A 20,959-nucleotide genomic window follows, 5' to 3' on the forward strand; every position below is an offset into this window, starting at 1 on the left:
AACAGTTTTTTGCCTTTTGTTTAATAATAAATTTTATTTATATAACCCTTTTGCTGATTTGTAAAGCGTTACGTAAACAGGACAGGTGAAATATTATCATGTAAAGCAACCATAAACACATGAAAAGACCTAGGTTTACAATTTATGATTAAAACTCTACTATCTACACAATATACATAGACATAAAATGTAAAAACTTAAATATCTTAGAAACAGTAGCCAATCAGTTGTTTTAATTGTCATATTTCAATTCAGCACATCAAAATACATAATAAATAGCACATTTTATCTCTGAAGCAGACAACTTCTCAAAAATTGTAGAGCAGTGTAACCAGAGAACATAGCACTGATAACTCCATGATCCGAACTACAGGAGGAGACCTTGCAGCTCAGCCCAGGGCTCGGAGACAGTGAGAAAAGAGACCCAGTGCTCTGGCTCTCGTTAGGACCCGGGAGGCGCCGGGCGGAGCGATTCCCGGGGTCACTCAGTCTGGCAGCAGGAAGTGAATTGCAGTCCCTGCAGTTACTCTGTTGCGGAGCAATCTACGTTCCTTGCAAGACTCCAGGGCCTCGGCTGCTGCCGCTGGGGACCCCAGAGCCCTGGCTGCAGGCGGGGGAAGTTTCCTATCGAGGGAGGAACATTCCCGCTGCTCCCTGAGAGACTCTCCCAGTGCAGAGACCCCAGCCTGTCCCGTGCCATCCTTACTGGGACCCAGAGCCCTGCTCCCAGGCAGTGCTCCACGTGGAGAGAAGGTGAGACCTGCCCCCCTCCCCAGGGAGAGATGCTCTCGGTTGCAGCCTGTCTGCAGGGGCAGGGGGATGCCCCAGGCTGCTCTCAGCTGGGCTGGCTGCGATTCCCTCTGTTGGGCAGAGGAAAGATGGCTGCCAGCTCCCATGGTTTGCAGTGAGTGGGGGGGATTGGGGGTGGGACAGTAACATATGAGGAGCCAGAAGGGGGCTGAAGAGGGGAAGGGGGATCTGAGAGCCAGAGGGCATTGTGGGGGAACTGGGGTGTCTGAGGGGGCAGAAGGGGGGTGAACAGGGATGCAGTGGGTGGGATGGGGATGTGGGGCTGCTGAAGGGAGGCTGATGGAATACACAGGAATCAATGGGCAGGGGGAGAATTCTGGGGCTCAGGGGTACAGAGCTAGAATAGAAGGAAACTTTGAGTATGGGGATAAAGGGAAGGAAATGGGGGACTGTGGGGAGCCATGAGAGCAAGCAGAGACTGGCTGGGGAAGGGAGAGCCAGAGAGTAGGGGAAGGGAGGGGGATGGTGAAAGATACAATGGCAGCTCCCCCAGCCTATGGGGTGGGAGAGGGGGCTTTCCTGCCCAGCAGCCAGTGGGGTGGGTGGACAGGGGATTTCACCCTAAGGGCTCAGAATTTACAAGGCAAATATTCCCCCCCCCCACACACACTGCCCCCAATTTAGTCTAACTTTTTAAGACAGTGTTGCTATTTGGGGGTTTGACTCCTGAATGTTAAATGTTTGGGTCTGACAGGACTGAACAGTGCCCTGCTCTGATTTCTGTGCAGGATTCTGGGTCAAACAAGAGTCACTGCTAGCAACAGCAAGCAAGGAGTCCAACTGTTTTTATTTTGGTTTGGTTCGGTTCAGGTTCAGTTGCATTCAGTATGTTCAGTTTCATTTCTGGTTCAAGCCACCCAAAGAAACAAAAATAAAACTTCAGTTACTATTTTAAATCATATTTCAATCTTCATGGAGGTAAATTCAGAAAAGAGAGCTGCAGCTTAAAATGGAAACTGTTTTCATTTTTGGCTCTTTATTTATTTTTTAACTTTAACTTTACATGAGTTTTCCTAGTGTTTTTGTGTTGTCAAAAGAACACAATTTTTTTATGCACAATTTGTTTGAGCAACCTAAAATAAGATCTTTGCTTTATAATATCGGATCTCTGCAGTGAAAGGATACATTTGAGGCCTGGAAATTTTATTTTAACACTCACTTGTGTTGCTGGAAGTGCCAGTAGAACTTTTGCTAGTTGATTTAGCTTGGGCATGACATTTTTCAGATGTTCCCAGTAGTTTGCTCTGTTTTCTTTCTTCTTGAGATGTGGCTTATCTGCAAATGAATCAAGAATTGGCCCAATCATTTGTTGGGCTTTCCTTCATCCAGATATCTCTTCCGTTTCGGAAATTTCACAAACTTTAAGAAGTTCCAATTCATCTTTCAGTGTCAGACGTGTCTGACATTGATTCTATGACATCATTATTTCTTACTTCTGACTGAAGTAATTCCATCTTCTTCCATGTTTTGGTGTAATGAATTTTTGCCTTTGTCCTCTGCTGAGAGTGGGGATTGATATCTAGCATCAAGATATATGTATGAAAGAAACATATCTATCTGGGGGTAGGTGTGGGGGGGTTGGAGGAGGGTATCAAATAGTGTCCTGGGAGGGGTGGGGGGGTTGGGAGTGGGCCCTGCAGCTGGCTTCAGTGGGGAAGGGAGTTTGGAGCATGAACCCTGCCTCAAGTGGGGCAACTGGAGGGAGGAGCTGCCCCAGGGGTTGGAGAGGGTGGGAGGAGGCCTGTCTAAGGGGAGAAGGTTGGGGAGCCATTACTTTTGCCCCTGGATTTGAAGAGTTATGAACTTCAGGGCCCAGGGAGCCTCCCACTTCTTCTCTCTTCAGGGGGGCATCTCAGAGGTGGTTCCTCTACCTCTGGTCCCCCCTTCTGCCTCCCATGGTGTGCAAGCAGCTCCCAAGCTTCTCCTCTCCCTCCCTGCGCTTGTGGGCTGGCCCCCTTCTATTCTCATTTTCTTCTCACTATGGGGTAGGCCATTCTGAGAGCCATCACCAGCCCATTGGCTAGTTAGTTTCTTGTCTTAAAATTAAAATAAGATCACTGAATAATTTTTTTATTGAGCTTAAAAAAAATGAATATTTATTTTAACCACCCACTCCCTTTTTTTTTCAGTTCAGTCCCGTAAATCAAAATTATGAACATAAGAATGGCCATACTGGGTCAGACCAAAGGTCCTTCTAGACCAGTATCCTGTCTTCCAACAGTGGCCAATGCCAGGTGCCCCAGAGGGAATGAACAGAATAGGTAAACTTCAAGTGATCCATCCCCTGTCTCCCATTCCCAGCTTCTGGCAAACAGAGGCTAGGGACACCATCCCTGCCCATCCTGGCTAATAGCCATTGATGGACCTATCCTCCAACCTTTTGAGCGGGGGCGGACTAGATGACCTCCTGAGGTCTCTTCCAACCCTAATCTTCTATGATTCCATGAACTTATCCAGTTTTTTTTTTTTTTTTTTAATGCTGTTATAGTCTTGGCCTTCACAACATCCTCTGGCAAGGAGTTCCACAGGTTGACTGTGCGTTGTGTGAAAAAATACTTCCTTTTGCTTGTTTTAAATCTGCTGCCTATTAATTTCATTCAGTGACCCCTAGTTCTTGTGTTATGAGAAGGAGTAAATAACACTTCTTTATCTACTTTCTCCACCCCAGTCATGATTTTATAGACCTCAATCATATCCCCCCTTATTCGTCTCTTTTCCAAGCTGAAAGATCCCAGTGTTATTAATCTCTCCTCATATGGCATCCGTTCCATACCCCTAATAATTTTGGTTGCCCTTTTCTGAACCTTTTCCAATTCCAGTATATCTTTTTTGAGATGGGGTGACCACATCTGCATGCAGTATTCAAGATGTGGGCATATCATGTATTTATATAGAGGCAATATGATATTTTCTGTCTTATTATCTATCCCTTTCTTAATGATTCCCAACATTCTGTTCGCTGCACATTGAGTGGATGTTTTCAGAGAACTATCTGCAATACAAGATCTTTCTTGAGTGGTAACAGCTAATTTTATGCATATAGTTGGGATTATGTTTTTCATCTGCAAATTTTGCCACCTCACTGTTTATCCCTTTTCCCAGATCATTTATGAATATGTTGAATAGGACTGGTCCCAGTACAGACTCTTGGGGGACACCGCTATTTATCTCTCTCCATTCTGAAAACTGACTGTTTATTCCTACCCTTTGTTTCCTATCTTTTAACCAGTTACCAATCCATGAGAGAACCTTCCCTCTTATCCCATGATAGCTTACTTTGCTTAAGAGCCTTTGGTGAGGGACCCTTGTCAAAGGCTTTCTGAAAATCTTAGTACACTATATCCACTGGATTCCCCTTATCCTCATGCTTGTTGACCCCCTCAAAGAATTCTAGTAGATTGGTGAGGCATGATTTCCCTTTACAAAAACTATGTTGACCCTTCCCCAACAAATTATGTTCATCTATGTGTCTGACAGTTTTGTTCTTGACTATAGTTTCAACCAGTTTGCCCAGTATTGAAGTCAGGCTTACCGGCCTGTAATTGCTGGGATCACCTCTGGAGCCTTTTTTAAAAATTGGTGTCACATTAGCTATTATCCAGTCATTTGGTACAGAAGCTGATTTAAATGATAGGTTGCAGACTACAGTTAGTAGTTCTGCAATTTCACATTTGAGTTCCTTCAGAACTCTTGGGTGACTACCACATAGTCCTGGTGACTTATTACTGTTTAGTTTATCAATTTGTTCCAAAATCTCCTCTATTGACATCTCAATCTGGGATAGTTCCTCAGATTTGTCACCTAAAAAGAATGGCTCAGGTTTGGGAATCTCCCTCGCATCCTCAGCTGTGAAGACCGATGCAAAGAATTCATTTAGTTCTCCGCAATAGCCTTATCGTCCTTTAGTGCTCCTTTAGCATCTTGATCATGCAGTGGCCCCACTGGTTGTTTAGCAGGCATCCTGCTGCTGATGTACTTAAAACTTTTTTTGCTATAACTTTTTGCGTCTTTGGCTAGCAGTTCTTCAAATTCTTTTTGGCCTTCCTAATTATATTTTTACACTTCATTTGCCAGAGCCAGAGTTTATGCTCCTTTCTATGTTCCTCACTAGGATTTAACTTCCACTTTTTAAAGGTGCCTTTTTGCCTTTGAATGCTTCTTTTACTTTGTTGTTTAGCCTCAGTGGCACTTTTTTGGTTCTCTTACTATGTTTTTTAATTTGGGGTATACATTTAAGTTGAGCCTCTATTATGGTGTCTTTAAAAAGTTTCCATGCAGCTTGCAGAGATTTCACTTTTGGCACTGTATCCTTTAATTTCTGTTTAACTAACTTCCTCATTTTTGTATAGTTCCCCTTTCTGAAATTAAATGCTACAATGCTGGACTGCTGTGGTGTTTTCCCAGGGGTGTTAAATTTAATTATATTATGGTCACTATTACCAAGCGGTCCAGCTATATTCACCTCTTGGACCAGATCCTGTGCTCCACTTAAGACTAAATCAAGAATTGCCTCTCCTCTTGTGGGTTCCAGGACTAGCAGCTCCAAGAAGCAGTCATTTAAGGTGTTAAGAAACTTTATCTCTGCATCCTGTCCTGAAGTGACATGTACCCAGTCAATATGGGGATCGTTGAAATCCCCCATTATTATTGAGTTTTTTATTTTAATAGCCTCTCTAATCTCCCTGAGTATTTCACCATCCTGGTCAGGTGGTCGGTAATATATCCCTACTGCTATATTCTTATTAGAGCATGGAATTACTATCTATAGCAATTATATGGTACAATTTGGTTCATTTAAGATTTTTACTTCATTTGTTTCTTATGCTTTCTTTCATATATATTGCCACTCCCCCATTTTGGTTCAAGTATGAAATACTGGTTTGAATTGGTTCTCCAGTTCCAGTGTAAGTCCAGATGGGCAAATGAGATCAGCATTGGCCTGACTGTCCCTGGGGACTGCAGGGGCAGCACGGGGAGGCTTGGTCATTAGCTGCCCCCAGCAGAGGTTTTGCTAAGGAAGAGAAGGCTGGTGTCAATCTCTCTGCTCAGGATTGTAGAGCCCTAGAGCTAGCTGAGTTTCTTGGGGCACATGATGCTTAGGGTTACCATATTTCCACAAGCAAAAAAGAGGACACTGGGGGGGGGGGGAGTAGCCCCGCTCTAGCCCCGCCCCTGCCTCACCCCCATCCACTCCCTCCCACTTCCCACCCCCTGATTGCCCCCTTCAGAACCCCCAACCCCCCCCCGCTCCTTGTCCCCTGACTGCCCCCTCCTGGGACCCCTGCCACTAACCACTAACTGCCCCCTAGGACTCCACCGCTTATCTAAGCCGCCCTGCTTCTTGTCCCCTGACTGCCCCCTCCTGAGAACGCCCTATGACCCTACTTGTCCCCTGACTGCCCTGACCCATATTCACACCCCCACCCCATATTCACACCCCCACCCCCAGACAGACCCCCGGGGACTCACATGCCCTATCCAACTGCTCCCTGCCCCTGACAGGACCCCCAGAACTCCTGACCCATCCAACCCCCTCTGCTACCTGCCTGCCTTGACCCCTCTCCACACCCCTGCCCCCTGACAGCCCCCCCAGACCATCTAGCCCCCCCGCTCCCTGTCCCTGACTGTCCCAACCCCTCTTCACACCCTTGCCCTCCTGACAGCCCCCCCCCCAGACTCCCGACCCATCCAACCCCCCCTCCCTGTTTCCTGACCAGGGCCGGCTTTAAAGAGCCCAGGAATTGGGCTGCGCTCCGGCCGGGGTTGTGGGGCTTGGGGCCGGGCCAAGCGCTGCTGGGGCCCGAGCCGGAGGGAGCCGCTCGGCCAAGGCCACGCCTCCCTGGAGCTCTCCTCCTCGCGCCCCCCCCCCCCACCCCAACTTACCTGCTGCTGCCTCCCGCTTGCCCCTGCTTCTTTTCAGACTTCCCGCGAAGATCTGATTCGCGGGAAGCAGGGGAGGGGGAGGAGCAGGGGGCGGAGTGTTCAGAGGAGGAGAGGAGGGGGAAGACAGCTGCGGGCCGGACAGCGTGGTAAGGCTGCAGGAGATGGGGGGAGCCAGGAAGGGGCTTTGGGTGCCCAGCGGTGCTTGGCCGCCGCTTTTCTATCTATAAATAGCCGACTGGGGGGAAATCCCGGACATTTTTAGATTTTTAAAAATCCCCCCCGGACGGCTATTTATAGACCGAAAAGCCGGACATGTCCGGGGAAATCCGGACATATGGTAGCCCTAATGATGCTGCCTCCATTGTGCTCTGGGAGCAGCTGCTGCTCCCCGGTGGGGTCTGTGCTGGGATAGACCATCATTAAGTCCCTGTGTATCCAGCTGATGGGGGACTTTCTCATGTGGCTGGAACCAGCCCCTAGGGCAGACCTGGGCTCTGTTGGAGACTCCAGGTGAGGAGAGAGACCTGGGGGAAAGTGCTGGCAATGGGCAAGAAAGTGACTCTGCACAAATGGCCCCAGCTCTGCTCCCGGGGATCTGCGGATCCCAGGGCTGCTCCCCTCAATACATTCTGTCTCACGCCCCTGTTAGCAGTGGCAGTAGCTATTAGAGAGGAAAGGCCACAGGAATGGCAGGACAGTAATCTGTTCTTCCATGCAGAAGTGGGAGTGGAGAGACTGGAAGGGGCAGCAGGAGCAATAAATGGGGAGGGAGGTTCCAGGCTCCCTACCCTGCCCAGCTCCATTTCCTGCAGCACCTCAGGGCAGATTGACTTTGCTGGGAAGAAGGTGAGGAGCAGAGAGAGGAAAAGCCAGTTCCTGCCTCTGCCTAGTCCCCACGCTGCTGGAGAAATATGCTTCCCTGGGGACAGTGTCACGGGGGATTTTCCCCAAAGTGGCTCCTTTGATTCTGCTTGTTTCTGGCATTTGGCTCAGAGGCTTGGTTACTGGGAGGGTGTAAAAAGTGTCTTGTAGGTTTAGTCCCAGTGGGAGGGGTCAGGTCTGTGTTGTAATAATGTAACTGAGGGTTTTCCCACCATGGCGGAGTCTAGAGTGTCTTTCTGTAGGAAAAGAGCCTGGGGGGAATTGGGGTGTGAAATGGACTAACGCTAATTCAGAAGTCTCCCCAGTTGTCCTTCTCACCCTGACAGGCTGCAGAATAATGACCATGTTTTGCTCTAGATCATCCCATCTTCGTGGGGGACAGGGAAGTGAAATGGATGTGATGGATCCAGCTCAGGTAGGGGATATTTTGCGGGGGAGCTGGTGGGGAGGGTTATTGTAGCGGGGGAGGGGCAGGAAATACACAGGGTGAAGCAGGGAGGGGGACAAGGTGTGATATACTTGCTGGAACATGCTCAGTCTAGGGCCTGATTTATGACCAGACCCATTGGCGGGGTGAACATTTCCCCCATTTCTGAAACAGGAAACAGCCCCCCTGGACAGGGCAGGGAAAACAGACCAGAGTGCTGGACCCTGAACCCACTACCCAGAGACTGCAGAGCAATACAAAGGGAAGGTACTGGGATTCCTGTCTCTGTCTCCTGCATAGAGCTCTGCTTCCCACATCAGCCTGTGCCTAGTAGGTGGGTGGTAAATGAGAAGACCCTGCCCTCAGTCTGCTGGGAGGGATAAAGAACTCTCACCTTCTCTCTGTTCCTCACCTTTTTTTGCACCTCTGGCACTCCCAGAGCGGTCCTATTTTTATGCTTTTCCCCCCAAGAATAGTGGGATTGTGACTGGGGCAGCAGGCACTAAGTGGGGAGCACCTTTTTTTTCAGATGCCGGTGACCTTTGAGGAGGTGGCTGTGTATTTCACCGAGGGGCAGGGGGCTCTGCTGGACCCCAATCAGAGAGCCCTCTACAGGGACGTCATGCAGGAGAATTATGAGACTGTGACCTCACTGGGTAAGGATTCGTGTTTGTTGTTTGAAGCTATGGGGTCTGCATTTCTGAATCTGGTATGGGTCCTCTCGGGCAGGACTTTGGAGCAGAGCCCGGAGTTGGAATGCGGGGCAGCTCTGGAGCAGTGGAGCTGCAGGTTTTTGCCTCGAGCTGGAGCAGAGCCGGAGCACAGCTCCAAAACCCTGCTCTTGGGTCAGCTAGATTAGAGAGGAATGGGTCCCATAGTCCACAGCTCCAGTGTAAGAGAGCCATTGATTTCCATACCTTCTCCAATGGGATAGGGGAGTCATGAGCTTAATGGACATGCTAATTCACACCCATCCCTCCAGCTCTCATGGGTGCAGAAGCAGTGTATTATCTTATCTCAGCAGTTCTCAAACTTCATTGCACCCTTCTGACAACAGACATTACTACACGACCCCAGGCAGGGGAACCAAAGCCTCAGACCGAGAACGAAGCCCACCTTCAGCCCAGGGTGAAGGGGCTCAGGCTTCGGCTTCAGGCCAGATGAGGCGGGGGCTCGGGTTTTGACTTCAGCCCCGGACTGGAGGGTCTCAGGCTTTGGCTTCAGCCCCAGGCGCCTAGCAACTCTAACGCCAGCCCTGGAGACCCCATTAAAATAGGGTCGCGACCCACTTTGGGATCCTGACCTGTAATTTGAGAACCACTGTCCAATCTGCATTAATTCTCACTCACAAACAGAGTCTCTGTGCACTCTCCTTCCTGGGACTAGCTCCATGTGTGGGGAGGACTCTGGGTGCTGGAGGTTTAGACATAGGCAGGGGTTTAACACCAGAGATGTGTGTGCCTCAGCAAGTCCCCCAGAGCCCACAGATCCTGAACACTCCTAGTAAGGGTGGGACAACTCCCCCCTCTCCAGACATCAGCCTCTCTGAAGGGAGCTCAGTGACCAAGTTCCCATCTGTTCAGAGCCCACTACCCCCTAGGAAATTATGGAATCAAGGTGTGCCTTTGTGACAAATACTCCACCGATCCTCAGTGCACTCTGATCATGCCTGATTTCACACCCTGAGCAGGATTTCCCATTCCCAAACCTGACCTGGTCGCCCGGCTGGAAGCAGGGGAAGAGCCGTGGGTCCCGGATTTCCAGGCCTCTGAGGAAAGGAAGCTCCCAAGAGGCACCTGCACAGGTGAGGAGTCAGTGACACTGACACAGAAAGTATCTGGCAAATGAAGGAAAATGCTGAAAATCTCCCAAATGTAGTCTGAGCCCCCTCAGTTCTGTTCTCACCCAGTTCAGACTGTGGTCAGCAGATGTCATATCATCATGGTAGATATCGCTCCTGGCTTCCCACCCACCCTGTTATCTGTGAGGAGTTTTCTCCCTGACTTCTCTTCCCTTTGAGTGTTTGGATGGGATGTGGAGGCAGAATCCAATTTCTCAGTCTCCCCAACAGTTACTGTGTTGTGTTTTCCCTCTTTTCTGTTCCCCTTTCTGTCCTTTCTACCAGTCCAAGCAATGATCCCTGCCTGGATTCTCTCTCTGTACCCCAGCAGGTGACAAGACAAAGAGTGAGAACGAGGAGGTGAATCCACTGCAGAAATGTCCTGAGCAAGTGGAGCTGCAGAGGACATTTTTGAGAAGAGCTGAAGAGAATTTTTCCCAGTGCTTGGAACAGAGAAAAGCCTGCAGTAATTGGCACAAGTCAGAGAGGAAGTTGGGAAACCAACAAAGGAAGAAAGTGGATGAATCAATTGAATGTGGGGGGGCAGGCAAGGATCCCAAGGAAATCACAGCCCAGCAGACAAATCACAAGGAAAATAAACCCTATAAATGCTTGGACTGTGGGAAAAGTTTCAGACAGTGCTCAGGCCTTATTAACCATAGGAGAATCCACACAGGAGAGAGACCCTATAAATGCTTGGACTGTGGGAAAAGCTTCAGTCAGCACTCAGGCCTTATTAACCATGGTAAAATCCACACTGGAGAGAGACCCTATAAATGCTTGGACTGTGGGAAAAGCTTCGATCGGAACTCAAATCTTACTATCCATCGGAGAGTGCACACAGGAGAGAGACCGTATAAATGCCTTGAGTGTGGGAAAAGTTTTAGTCAGCTCTCAGGCCTTACTAGCCATGGGAGAAACCACACCGGAGAGAGACCATATAAATGCCTTGAGTGTGGGAAAAGTTTTGGTATACCATCTTCCCTTATTATACATCAGAGGACCCACACGGGAGAGAAACCCTATAAATGCTTGGACTGTGGGAAAAGCTTCAGTCAGCGCTCACGCCTTATTAGCCATGAGATAATCCACACGGGAGAGGGACCATATAAATGCCTTGAGTGTGGAAAAAGTTTCAGTGCACCATCAGTCCTTATTATACATCAGAGGACCCACACGGGAGAGAAACCCTATAAATGCTTGGACTGTGGGAAAAGCTTCAGTCAGCGCTCAGTCCTTATTACTCATAGGAGAATCCATACGGGAGAGGGACCATATAAATGTCTCGAGTGTGGGAAAAGTTTCAGTGTGCCATCAGCCCTTCTCATACATCAGAGAACCCACACGGGAGAGAAACCCTATAAATGCTTGGTCTGTGGGAAAAGCTTCAGTCGGAGCTCACATCTCATTAGCCATGGGAGAATGCACACAGGAGAGGGACCATATAAATGCTTGCACTGTGGGAAAAGCTTCAGTCAGCGCTCAGTCCTTATTAACCATGGGAGAATACACACAGGAGATGGACCATATAAATGCCTTGAGTGTGGGAAAAGTTTCAGTGTACCATCAGCCCTTCTTATACACCAGAGAACCCACACAGGAGAGAAACCCTATAAATGCTTGGAGTGTGGGAAGAGCTTCAGTCAGCGCTCAGGCCTTATTAGTCATGGGAGAATCCACACAGAGGAGAGACCCTATAAATGCTTGGACTGTGGAAAAAGCTTCAAACGGAGTTCAAATCTTATTATTCATCGGAGATTGCACACAGGAGAGAGACCCTATAAATGCTTAGACTGTGGGAAAAGCTTCAGTCAACGCTCAGGTCTTATTAGCCATGGGAGAATCCATACGGGGGAGAGACCCTATAAATGCTTGGACTGTGGGAAAAGCTTCAGTCAGCGCTCAGTCCTTATTAACCATTTGAGAACCCACACAGGAGAGAGACCCTATAAATGCTTGGACTGTGGGAAAAGCTTCAATCGGAGCTCAAATCTTATTACCCATCGGAGACTGCACACAGGAGAGAGACTGTAAAAATACCTTGAGTGTGGGAAAAACTTCAGTGAGAGCTCAAAACATCCGGAGAGAAATCATAAGTGCCTCCACTGTGGGGTAAGTTTCATTCAGAGATCAAACCTTGCTTCATATCAGATAATCTACACAAGAGAGAAACCCCATAAATGCTTGGATGATGGGAAAAGCTTCAACAACTGCAGGAAAAAAATTCAGTCTGAGCTCAGACATTATTCCACATTCGATAATTCACAGAAGAAAGACCTTGAATGTGATGGAAGCTTCATTTGGTGCTCACATCAGAGACTTCTCCACATAGGAGAGAAATTCTCTCACTGCCCTGACTAGGGCTGGCCTTAGTAAAAACTCCATTTCTCAATTCCCATATGCCTCAGTGGCATGTGGCTCCCAGGTATCCAGCTGCCCCGCAGGTTCCAGCAGCAGCTGACCCTGAGCTGATCAGGGATCCTCTGGCTTTGCCTTGTTTAAGCAAACCCCAGGCAGAGGAGGAGAAGTACCAGCCAGCCCCTGCTGCAGCCCTGGCTGCTGAACTGATGGGTCTTCCTGCCTCCTGCTAACCTGCTGGGGGAAGGGAGAGAGAAACTCCTCTAGAAGATCCCTCTGCCTGGATGAAGTTCCCCCATCTCTCTTCCCTTCCCAGATGTGAGCCCCTTCCATGGAGATGAGGGGAGGGATACTTGGGCCAGGCCCCACATTCACTCTGGACACCTGTCCCCACTCCCCATTTCCCAGCAGTCCCTGGGCTGGACTTCCCCACTTATCTGGAGTTGGTCCCTGCAGGGTGAGTGTCCCTGGGGGTTGGCAACTCTTCCCCTCCCTAAATCCCCTAAGGTGCTGGGTTCTGGGGGATCAAATGTGAAGGGACCAGGAGGGATGGGTTTTGGGGAGGAAACTGGGGGATTGAATGGTTGGGTCTGGTGGATGTGGGATGCAGAGGGTACTGGGGAAATCAAATATTAGGGATCATGGGATAAGAGAGGAGAGTAAAGGGAAGAGAGCTGCTGCCTCTTATACTCACCCCCTCTGTCCCTTTTCCCTGCCCTCTCTGCATTCAGAAAGCACCACTGAGAGGACTGATTTTCACCTGGTCCTTTGTGGGATGCCTAAAGGCCTAGGGATCCTGTTACCCCAAAATTTGGACCCAAGGGGCCCTAATAATGGCCTCCCTATAACTGCAAACCAATTGTGAATTTGGCCCATCTCAATGGGTGGCCTGCCCTAGAGGAATTGCCTGTGTTTTATCAGGGAGCGAGTCTCTAACCCTCAGCCAACTCCTCAGAACAGATTAGTTCTGTTAACTCGTGGGAGGATATATATACAGCCCTCTGCTCAAAGGATTGACACTCAAGCAGTAATTATTTGAAAACAAAATAACATTTATTTAAACAAATAAATCAGTGTACTTAATAATTAAGAGAAAATACAATGCAACACAAGCTACAGTAGAGCGATGAAATAAACTACATGACCCATATAGCAGATACAATGTTGCGCAATACATTACACAGGCCGCTTATACATATGTATAAAGCCTTAATACAATTTTGCAATATTTTATCAAACCTATTACAATGTAACATACAGATCCCTTATACATATGTATAAAACAGCATTACAATATTACACATTAAATTACATTATTAAGTAATAATATTCTATGAGTTGTGATCAGTCAGTCATAGAATAGGTGGGGTAAAATCCATTCAGATGCAGGCATCCAGCTTTATTTACAATCATACCCCTGCATTCCTTATAATCAAGAGAGGTTTCAGAGAGTTGTACTTACTTTCCATTTTCTTAAATCCTTCTGTCTGGTCTCGGTCCTTCTGCTCTGTCAAAAGTGATTTCAGTTTTTGATGGATTCTTTCTTGCTTCTCTCCGCTCTTCAACCTGTTCCTCTCCACTCTCTGCTCTACTTTTATCTTCTCCGCTCACTTCACACCCACACTGATGCCTGTCAGCTCTCTGCCATATATACAATTTTTGAGCCTTTCTGATTGGTTGTTCTCTCAGTGCCAGTGATTAGCATAGTCCACTCCTGGTGGGGTGATACCTGTTCAGCCAATCAGCTTTGCCTGTCATTTGACTTCTCACCTGACTGACCCCTCAGTTCAGGTATTTGGAATGAATTTAATCTCACCCTGCTGAATTTTACTTCACCCCAGTTGCCTGCATGCTATTGGTCAATTCAACCTAAGTCCTCCATTTTGATTTTCTGAGGTAAAATCATTGTGGCTTTCTAGCTAACCTTACCTTAAACTATCACGATTTAATACTTGTAAAAAGCCTTAAATCTACAACTAACTACATTTTTATGCATGTCTAAACATTATGATACTGTCACCACTTTTGTTATGCTAATTGGAGCAGTTGAAATTTACAATGTTTTTTTCTCTCTGCCTGCTTATAGCTGTGTGGCTGAATGCTCTCCTGAGAGACTGCTTTCCACAAGGTCTTTTGTGGGAGGCCTAAAGGCCTTGGGATCCCACCTCTGCCTCCACAGCATCAGCTTTCGAGGGTCTGTCTGTGGTTGGAAAAATGGTTGGGATTAGCTAGCAAATCTCCTCCGACCCTCCCCCACTTTTCCTAGTCTAGACTGACCATCATATATAATGCTTTGCATTAGCAAAGCAATTATTGGAATCACTGAGTTCCCCTTTGCTCCTGGTTATGCCAAAAACATTTATATTTTGTCCCTTAGAGACCAGAATTAAATAGATTCTAAAAGTGCTTTAGCAGGGATAGCAAAATGTGGTGTTTTGGGGTCTGTGTTATATGAAGGTGATGGGGTAAGTAGGAGGGATTCCCTCTTCCTCACTTTACTGTCACACTCTACCCCAACACAGCAGCATCTGTCTGACCCTTGGAGAGTCCTGACTGAATTTGCTGCTTGGCTGTTACTGAGGAGGCTCAGGTGAATTGAGGATGCTGAGTAACATCAGCTAAAGCTGCTGCCCTGATTTTGCCCTGCCTTGGGATGACAATTGCTCCCTACAGTTCATGGAGTTAAAAGGGTGCAGAGGGGGCAAATCAGGGGTGGGATGGCAGAGTCTGTGCAGGGTGAAATGGCACAGAAGGGACAAACAGCTGGAGGCAGGGGGAATAGAGGGTCTGAGGGGCAAAAAAGCAGGGATGGGGTAGCAACCAGATTCGGAATGGGATACAGATGCTGGTAGACATGGGCAGAGATGAAAAACCCTGTAGTAGAGAGGGGCAGACGAGATAAGTTACCCCAGATGGGCTGAGCCATAACAAAAATAGTGTTTGAGGCAGAGGGGCTCCCCTCCCACCTTTCAGGGCCATGTTGCTCAACAGCCACTTCCCAGGGATGTTTTCTTAATGGCTGAGTGCATCCCAATGCCTAGACACGGCAGCTCTTCTCTGTCTGGTATGGTGTATTGAGCTGCTAAAGGAGACTTGATTCCATGAAATAGTCTACACCCCCGCCTCCAAAAAATATAATCATCAGATGTGTTTTTAGTGTTTAAATGAATCCCATATTAGTTTATATGCCAGCATAAAGCCTCATAGCAGTTCACAAATCCATCTTAGCTGCTGTTCTGGTTGTCATCCTCTATAAATGTAGATTTTTGCCTTTAAATTATCTACTTTTTAAAATGTTATTTTTATTACTTATAGCTCTTCATCATTTACCTTCGCTAACATTGTGAGATAGTTGACACTGGGCATCATTTTGCATATTTGTAATAGCAAATATAGTAGAGAGAGCCTGGGGCACTGGGCCTGGTGCAAGATCTGAGGCCTGAACCAGAGACAGTGAATGAAAGTCAGGCCATGTATTAAAGCAGATGCTCACAAGTTCACTGCCCAGTACATGAACTTGACAAAGTTGTTGCTAGTGTACTAGGCACTAGAGATTTACGTAAATATATTCCAGCTAGTACAGATAGGTTCATTTGACAAACAATGGATAGGGATGTTTTGTCCAAGATATCTGGAAAAAGGGGATGTAAACATCTCATGAACCATGTAAGGTGGTACATAAGTTGTTTATCACAGATTGTATGTTTCAATCTATAAATGTTGGGGTACCTCACTGTAAGCCTTTGTCCGGCCTAGGGGGCAGCAGAAAGTCTTGCTGCTGACTGGCCTGGTCCAGTGTAATGGGCATACATGTGATAGTGTACCTGTAGAATCTGTGGGGTGCTAGTGTGACACTGAGTGAGAAAAGGTTAGTCAACTAGCAGGCTACATGACCCAAATCCAACTTTTAGAGACATATTAAAAAGTATGTAAATGGTCATTAGGGCCTTTCCATGTTAGATAAACTAGAGCTTTGAAATGTAGACTTCTATTGTTAGAGAATTAGAAGAAGATAGTGATTGTAATTGTCTGTGTTTACCTATATCTTGTTAGAGATTAACAATGTAACCTGTCTGTCACTATGTTCTATTGCAGGGCTTGGCAACCTATGGCGGTACGCATGCTGATTTTCAGTGGCACTCTGCTGCCGGCCTGGGGTTCCGTCCGCCGGCCCCCTGCCAGCCAGGGTCCCGGCTGCTGGCCCTGCTGCTGGCTGGGACCCCGGCCGGCAGCGTGCTGGGGGCCTGGCCGCCTGCCCCACTCAGCCTGCTGCCAGTCTGGGGTTCCGGCCGCCGGACCCTGTAAATGTAAAATGTATTACTGGCATGCAAAACCTTAAATTACAGTGAATAAATGAAGACTTGGCACACCACTTCCGGAAGGTTGTGACCCCTGTTCTATTGATTCAGAAATCAAAAGGGAATTTTAACATTTTGATGAAGCTTAGGTGTAACAATATCATTGTCTATATTTCTCTTTGAAATTTGTAGTAATCTGTCTATGAACTGCTTAATGGATAATTACCTTAGGCTGATGAATGCAACTAGTTACCTGTGTATACATAGAAAATAGGAGGTTTTACTTCAAAGCCACAGTGCTTCACCCAAGGAATATCTGCTGTCAAGAGGCTGCCAGAGAACTATAAAAGGAATTCTTGGGCCTGATCCTGTTATCTCAGATCTACTTAAGCTTTGTCAGGGGAAGTTTGAGTCGCAAGACTGAGGTCTCCAGCTCCAGTCTGGACCATCCTGACACTGGACTATAACCTGTGGAACTAATTCTGAAAAGAAATTTTTGCAACTCTGAAGCTCACCATCTCTACTATGAAACTGACCATAGAACTCTATTCATATCTGTATATATAGTGATCTTTTATCACTTTTTTTAAAATAAATTTTAGTTTAGATAATAAGAATTGGCTGTAAGCGTGTATTTGGGTAAGATCTGAAATATTCATTATCCTTATGGGTGATGTGTCCAATCCTTTGGGATTGGTAGAACTTTTTATATGATGAACAAGATTTTCAGTAATCCTCATCGTATTTGACTTGGGTGTCTGGGTAGGAGCCTAAGGCTGGGTTGCTTTAAGAGAACTGTATTTCTGGCTTCTGGGTAACCAGGAAGGTATTGTAGAAGTTGTTTTGTTGTTGGCTTGGTGAATCTAAGTATTAGAATAACCACCTGTTTGGGGGATTGTCTACTCCAATCTTTGCAGTTTGCCCTGATTAAGCAATCTCAGTGTTGCCCCCCTGAGACTCTGGTGACAGCTTCGTTGACAATAAACCTGGCTGAGCACCTTCACCACTGAACCAAGTCTGTGGTCTTTCTGGGCAGTGCTATCAAGGTCTGCTGGGCCAGTTACCTGTGCAGAGCTGGAGAGAACACACCCACAAGCCAAATGACAACAGCAAATAATCACTGAAAATATGTTGCTAGTAATTTCAGCAATCACATCTCAGTTTACAGCACTTCCTGGTTTGCACTGTAACATTCATTTTCATTTCTACTATTTTTATATTTACACAAGTTCATTCTTATATGACATCAAGTATGACAGATCACCTGTATTGGTGTCAAAACTTTGCATTTTTCCTTTAAACCACCAGTGGGGATTGCCTTGTTATTTTGCCTCTTGATCCAGCACACTAGTGCTTTTTCACACATTGCCACTTGTGAATAGAACTTGCTTCCCAAATATTCACCATAGGCCAGATTTTTAAAGGTCGAATGCACTTAGATGCTTTTGAAAATCCCACTAGTCACCTAAATACCTTTAAAAATCTTGCCCTAAGGGCACTGGACTATATTGTAGGAAATCTTTCTCAAAGGCAAATATCTACTGAAAGTTTTGCTAAACATAGATATACAGCTCCCAAGATATGAAATTTAAAAACAAAACAGACCCCCCCCCCCAACAACTACTACTAAATACATTATGGGTTCTTGTTATTTGCCTTTTTTGTTCCTGGGCCTTTAGAGGGCACTACTTTCATACTTCTGCTGTTATCTCTGCCAAAGAAGCCATCTATCTAAAATAGTTGTACATTTCAATACCATTTTGGACTCCAGTAACATGTGCCAACCCCTTTCTAACTGCAAATGTATTAAAAATCCTTAATCCCCCATCCTGCAAACACTGAAGTACACACTTAACTCTTCTATTACTTCATTTGTTGCATATATAAATAATGTTTTTTCTACTGGATTGTTTATACTTCTAATTGCATATTTTAATTCCATAGCCTTTTATGTGTGCTATTTATTTTGACACACTTCAGTGATATTCTTCATTCTGACAGGTATACAATCAAAATCAAACATTTTTAAAAATGAATTATCCTGTTCCTCTTTTGCACTTTGGGGACAGGGAGGCAGCAGGAACCTTACTTAAGTGCCTTGTCTCCACTATATTTTTTATGCTGGGATAGCTAATACATGTTATTTAAAATGTGTGTTTTTACTACATGATATCAGTATTGAGGACCCAGACTATAAAGCTGACGCAGATGTTAAATGCACCATTATTGTTCATGTCTTGACAACTCTGATACTCCCTGTGTGGCTAACACTGCACCTTTGCTATCAGAGTTATTTGCATCTATCTGCAGCCCCCACATTTGTGTGTGTGTCACGTAAAGCCACTTAAAGTATTTTAAACTAAAGGAATTAACAGACTCCCCCATTTCCCTTATAACTTTCCCTTTATTAAGTGCTTCTCTACAGGGTGTGACACTAAAGGTGTGAAGCTAAGGAACTTAAGTTACAGTGCTTTAAACCCTCATGTGGACATGTTGATAGGATCATGCATAAGTAGTGGCTTTAGTTTTGACAATTGCAATCAGAAGATTTCAGGAATCCTTCCTCAAAACACTGCAATCATCAGGCCTTTGATCTGTCTTGACCATTTAAAAATGTTGTATAGTCCAGGTGTAACATGCATTTGGTTTTTTTTAAGTCCAAAAAGAAGGAGGGACGCAGTGGATCACTCACCTTAATATTCCCGAGTGTTGCCCTGGGTAGAAAAGCCTTTGCAATATTTCACAAGTATCAATTTTGGCCTGGTAAAATATCAATAAATGGTTCAAGATTAAAATTTAAGGCGACCTCACTCCTTCTTTCTGCCCTGTACTGATCAGAACATCTTTCTTGAGCAGGAGAATGAAGGCCTGGTAGTGTCATGATAGATCCTATTGTGCACACCGTGGGTGTTGGCCTAGTGGTACAGTGATCCACTCTATAAGCAATGTATAGAAAGTGATGGCACTCATGTCCCATTAGAATTAACCAGATGATCCACGGTTTTGGTGCTTTAACTGTAAAGATTCCTCTTTGATCTCAGCCTCTACCTGCTCGCTAACAACATGAGATACAAACCTTATCTGTTACTATGTGCTCACAGGAAAATTTAACTCACAAACACAGCACTAGGCCCCATCACTGTGAACTGGGCTGTGAAATGTACCAGGACTGACAGAAGGAAAATAAACACAGACTCCCCGGTACTGTCATTATAGTTCGGACCTTTTTGCCAGACAGACATTGCTGCTCCAGCTCCCTCTGTGTTCCTAGCTTGTAGCAACTTAAATCATCTCAGCACTATGGAAACACCAATCAGTTCCTGAGAGATTGTGAAAGTCAATAGGAATCAGGCACCTTCCTGCCAGATTCATAGCTTTGTAAGGCTGCCCCAGTGCTTCTATATCCTGGGAAATTTCCCAAAATCTGGGAATTCTTGAGTAAAATGTTTCAATTTGGGAAATTGGGAATTTTCATTCAAAACCTAAATAATCCTGGGAAAATTTCATAAAAAGTAAAATATTTGAGTTAGGGTTAGTGTTAGGGTCGGGCTGTGCTGCTCTCCTATTGATGGTACTTCATGAGAGCACAAGTGAAGTGACACTTGTGCACATGCACTCACAACAAAGCATGCTATTCCCTTCCCAGTCCTTGGCACAGAATAATTTTGGAATCAGGGAAACATTTTTTAACTACTTCAGTCAAGTGTTCTACAGATTGCTGAACACAATGTCAGTATTCAAAGTAACAGGCCATTCTAATCTCTGCATTTTTAACTTGATCTTCAAATTTTTGTGCTTTTTTAATTTCACAATCTTGTTTATTAAACATGTCATCAATTTTCTTTGTATTAGATACTGTCTCAACCTTTTGTTTGTTTTTTACCATTAGCGTGCTTATCTAACTCATTAGTACCTGCCTGGATTTTTACATCACAACATTTGCAATAAGCTTAAAAACGATTGTTTTCTAATTTCTGCAGCCAGTCTTTGTATTTACCTTCTTGAAGCCATGAGTCTTGTAAGGGTTTTTTGAAAGTAGATGGCTTCTCTTTTGGTGGAAGTTTACCCCCAGACTTCAATACTCTGTCAGGGGTGCTATCCCGTTGTTTTTGTTTCGACGTGGACGGATCTTTGTCTACTCCTGCAGTCCTCTTCTCACCAGCCTTACCGGTCTCTTTATTCATTTTTTACGTTAGATAAAAAATGGAAAGATCTCTGAAATAATGGAATGCGATAATTAGTATAATGTATATTTCAATTTATATTTAAATCAAAGAAGGGAACATATTATATATTATTACCTAACACAGTAGGCGAAGATATTTAATATTTGCCTGGAGGAAATGCGTCTTAGAGCCTGGGTGCATGAAATAGCAGTGTAGACATAGGGCTCTGAGAGGTAGAGTACCTGCCATGCAATCGGTTTATCGCTAGGACCCAGAAGGAGCTGGGGAGGAGGGA

The 20,959-nt window shown here is 45.8% G+C and overlaps 1 protein-coding gene across 3 annotated transcripts; it reads left to right on the top strand.

Annotated features, from left to right (window-relative positions):
- Positions 1-503: 503 nt before the first annotated feature.
- LOC128848256 (zinc finger protein 436-like) lies at positions 504-17,457 on the top strand. Of its 3 annotated transcripts, XR_008446994.1 has the most exons (6): positions 504-753; positions 7,933-7,990; positions 8,532-8,658; positions 9,693-9,806; positions 10,171-12,657; positions 16,296-17,457. XR_008446994.1 is itself a non-coding variant. In XM_054048141.1 (5 exons), exons 2-5 carry the CDS (start codon positions 7,967-7,969, stop codon positions 11,874-11,876), a joined length of 1,971 nt encoding a protein of 656 aa, XP_053904116.1. In that variant the 5' UTR covers positions 504-753; positions 7,933-7,966; the 3' UTR covers positions 11,877-17,457. The 3 variants fall into 3 exon arrangements, 2 of the variants coding, with proteins under 2 accessions (XP_053904116.1, XP_053904117.1); XM_054048141.1 differs by having other exon boundaries at positions 10,171-17,457; XM_054048142.1 differs by having other exon boundaries at positions 10,174-17,457.
- Positions 17,458-20,959: the final 3,502 nt, after the last annotated feature.

The sequence above is a fragment of the Malaclemys terrapin genome, chromosome 13 (assembly GCF_027887155.1).
Source record: "Malaclemys terrapin pileata isolate rMalTer1 chromosome 13, rMalTer1.hap1, whole genome shotgun sequence".
NCBI lineage: Eukaryota > Metazoa > Chordata > Testudines > Emydidae > Malaclemys > Malaclemys terrapin.

Coding starts and splice junctions, on each gene's coding strand:
- LOC128848256 (XM_054048141.1), top strand. CDS start 7,967: ATGGATGTGATGGATCCAGCTCAG. Junction 7,991..8,531: donor ATGTGATGGATCCAGCTCAG/GTAGGGGATATT, acceptor CTTTTTTTTCAG/ATGCCGGTGACCTTTGAGGA. Junction 8,659..9,692: donor TGAGACTGTGACCTCACTGG/GTAAGGATTCGT, acceptor CACCCTGAGCAG/GATTTCCCATTCCCAAACCT.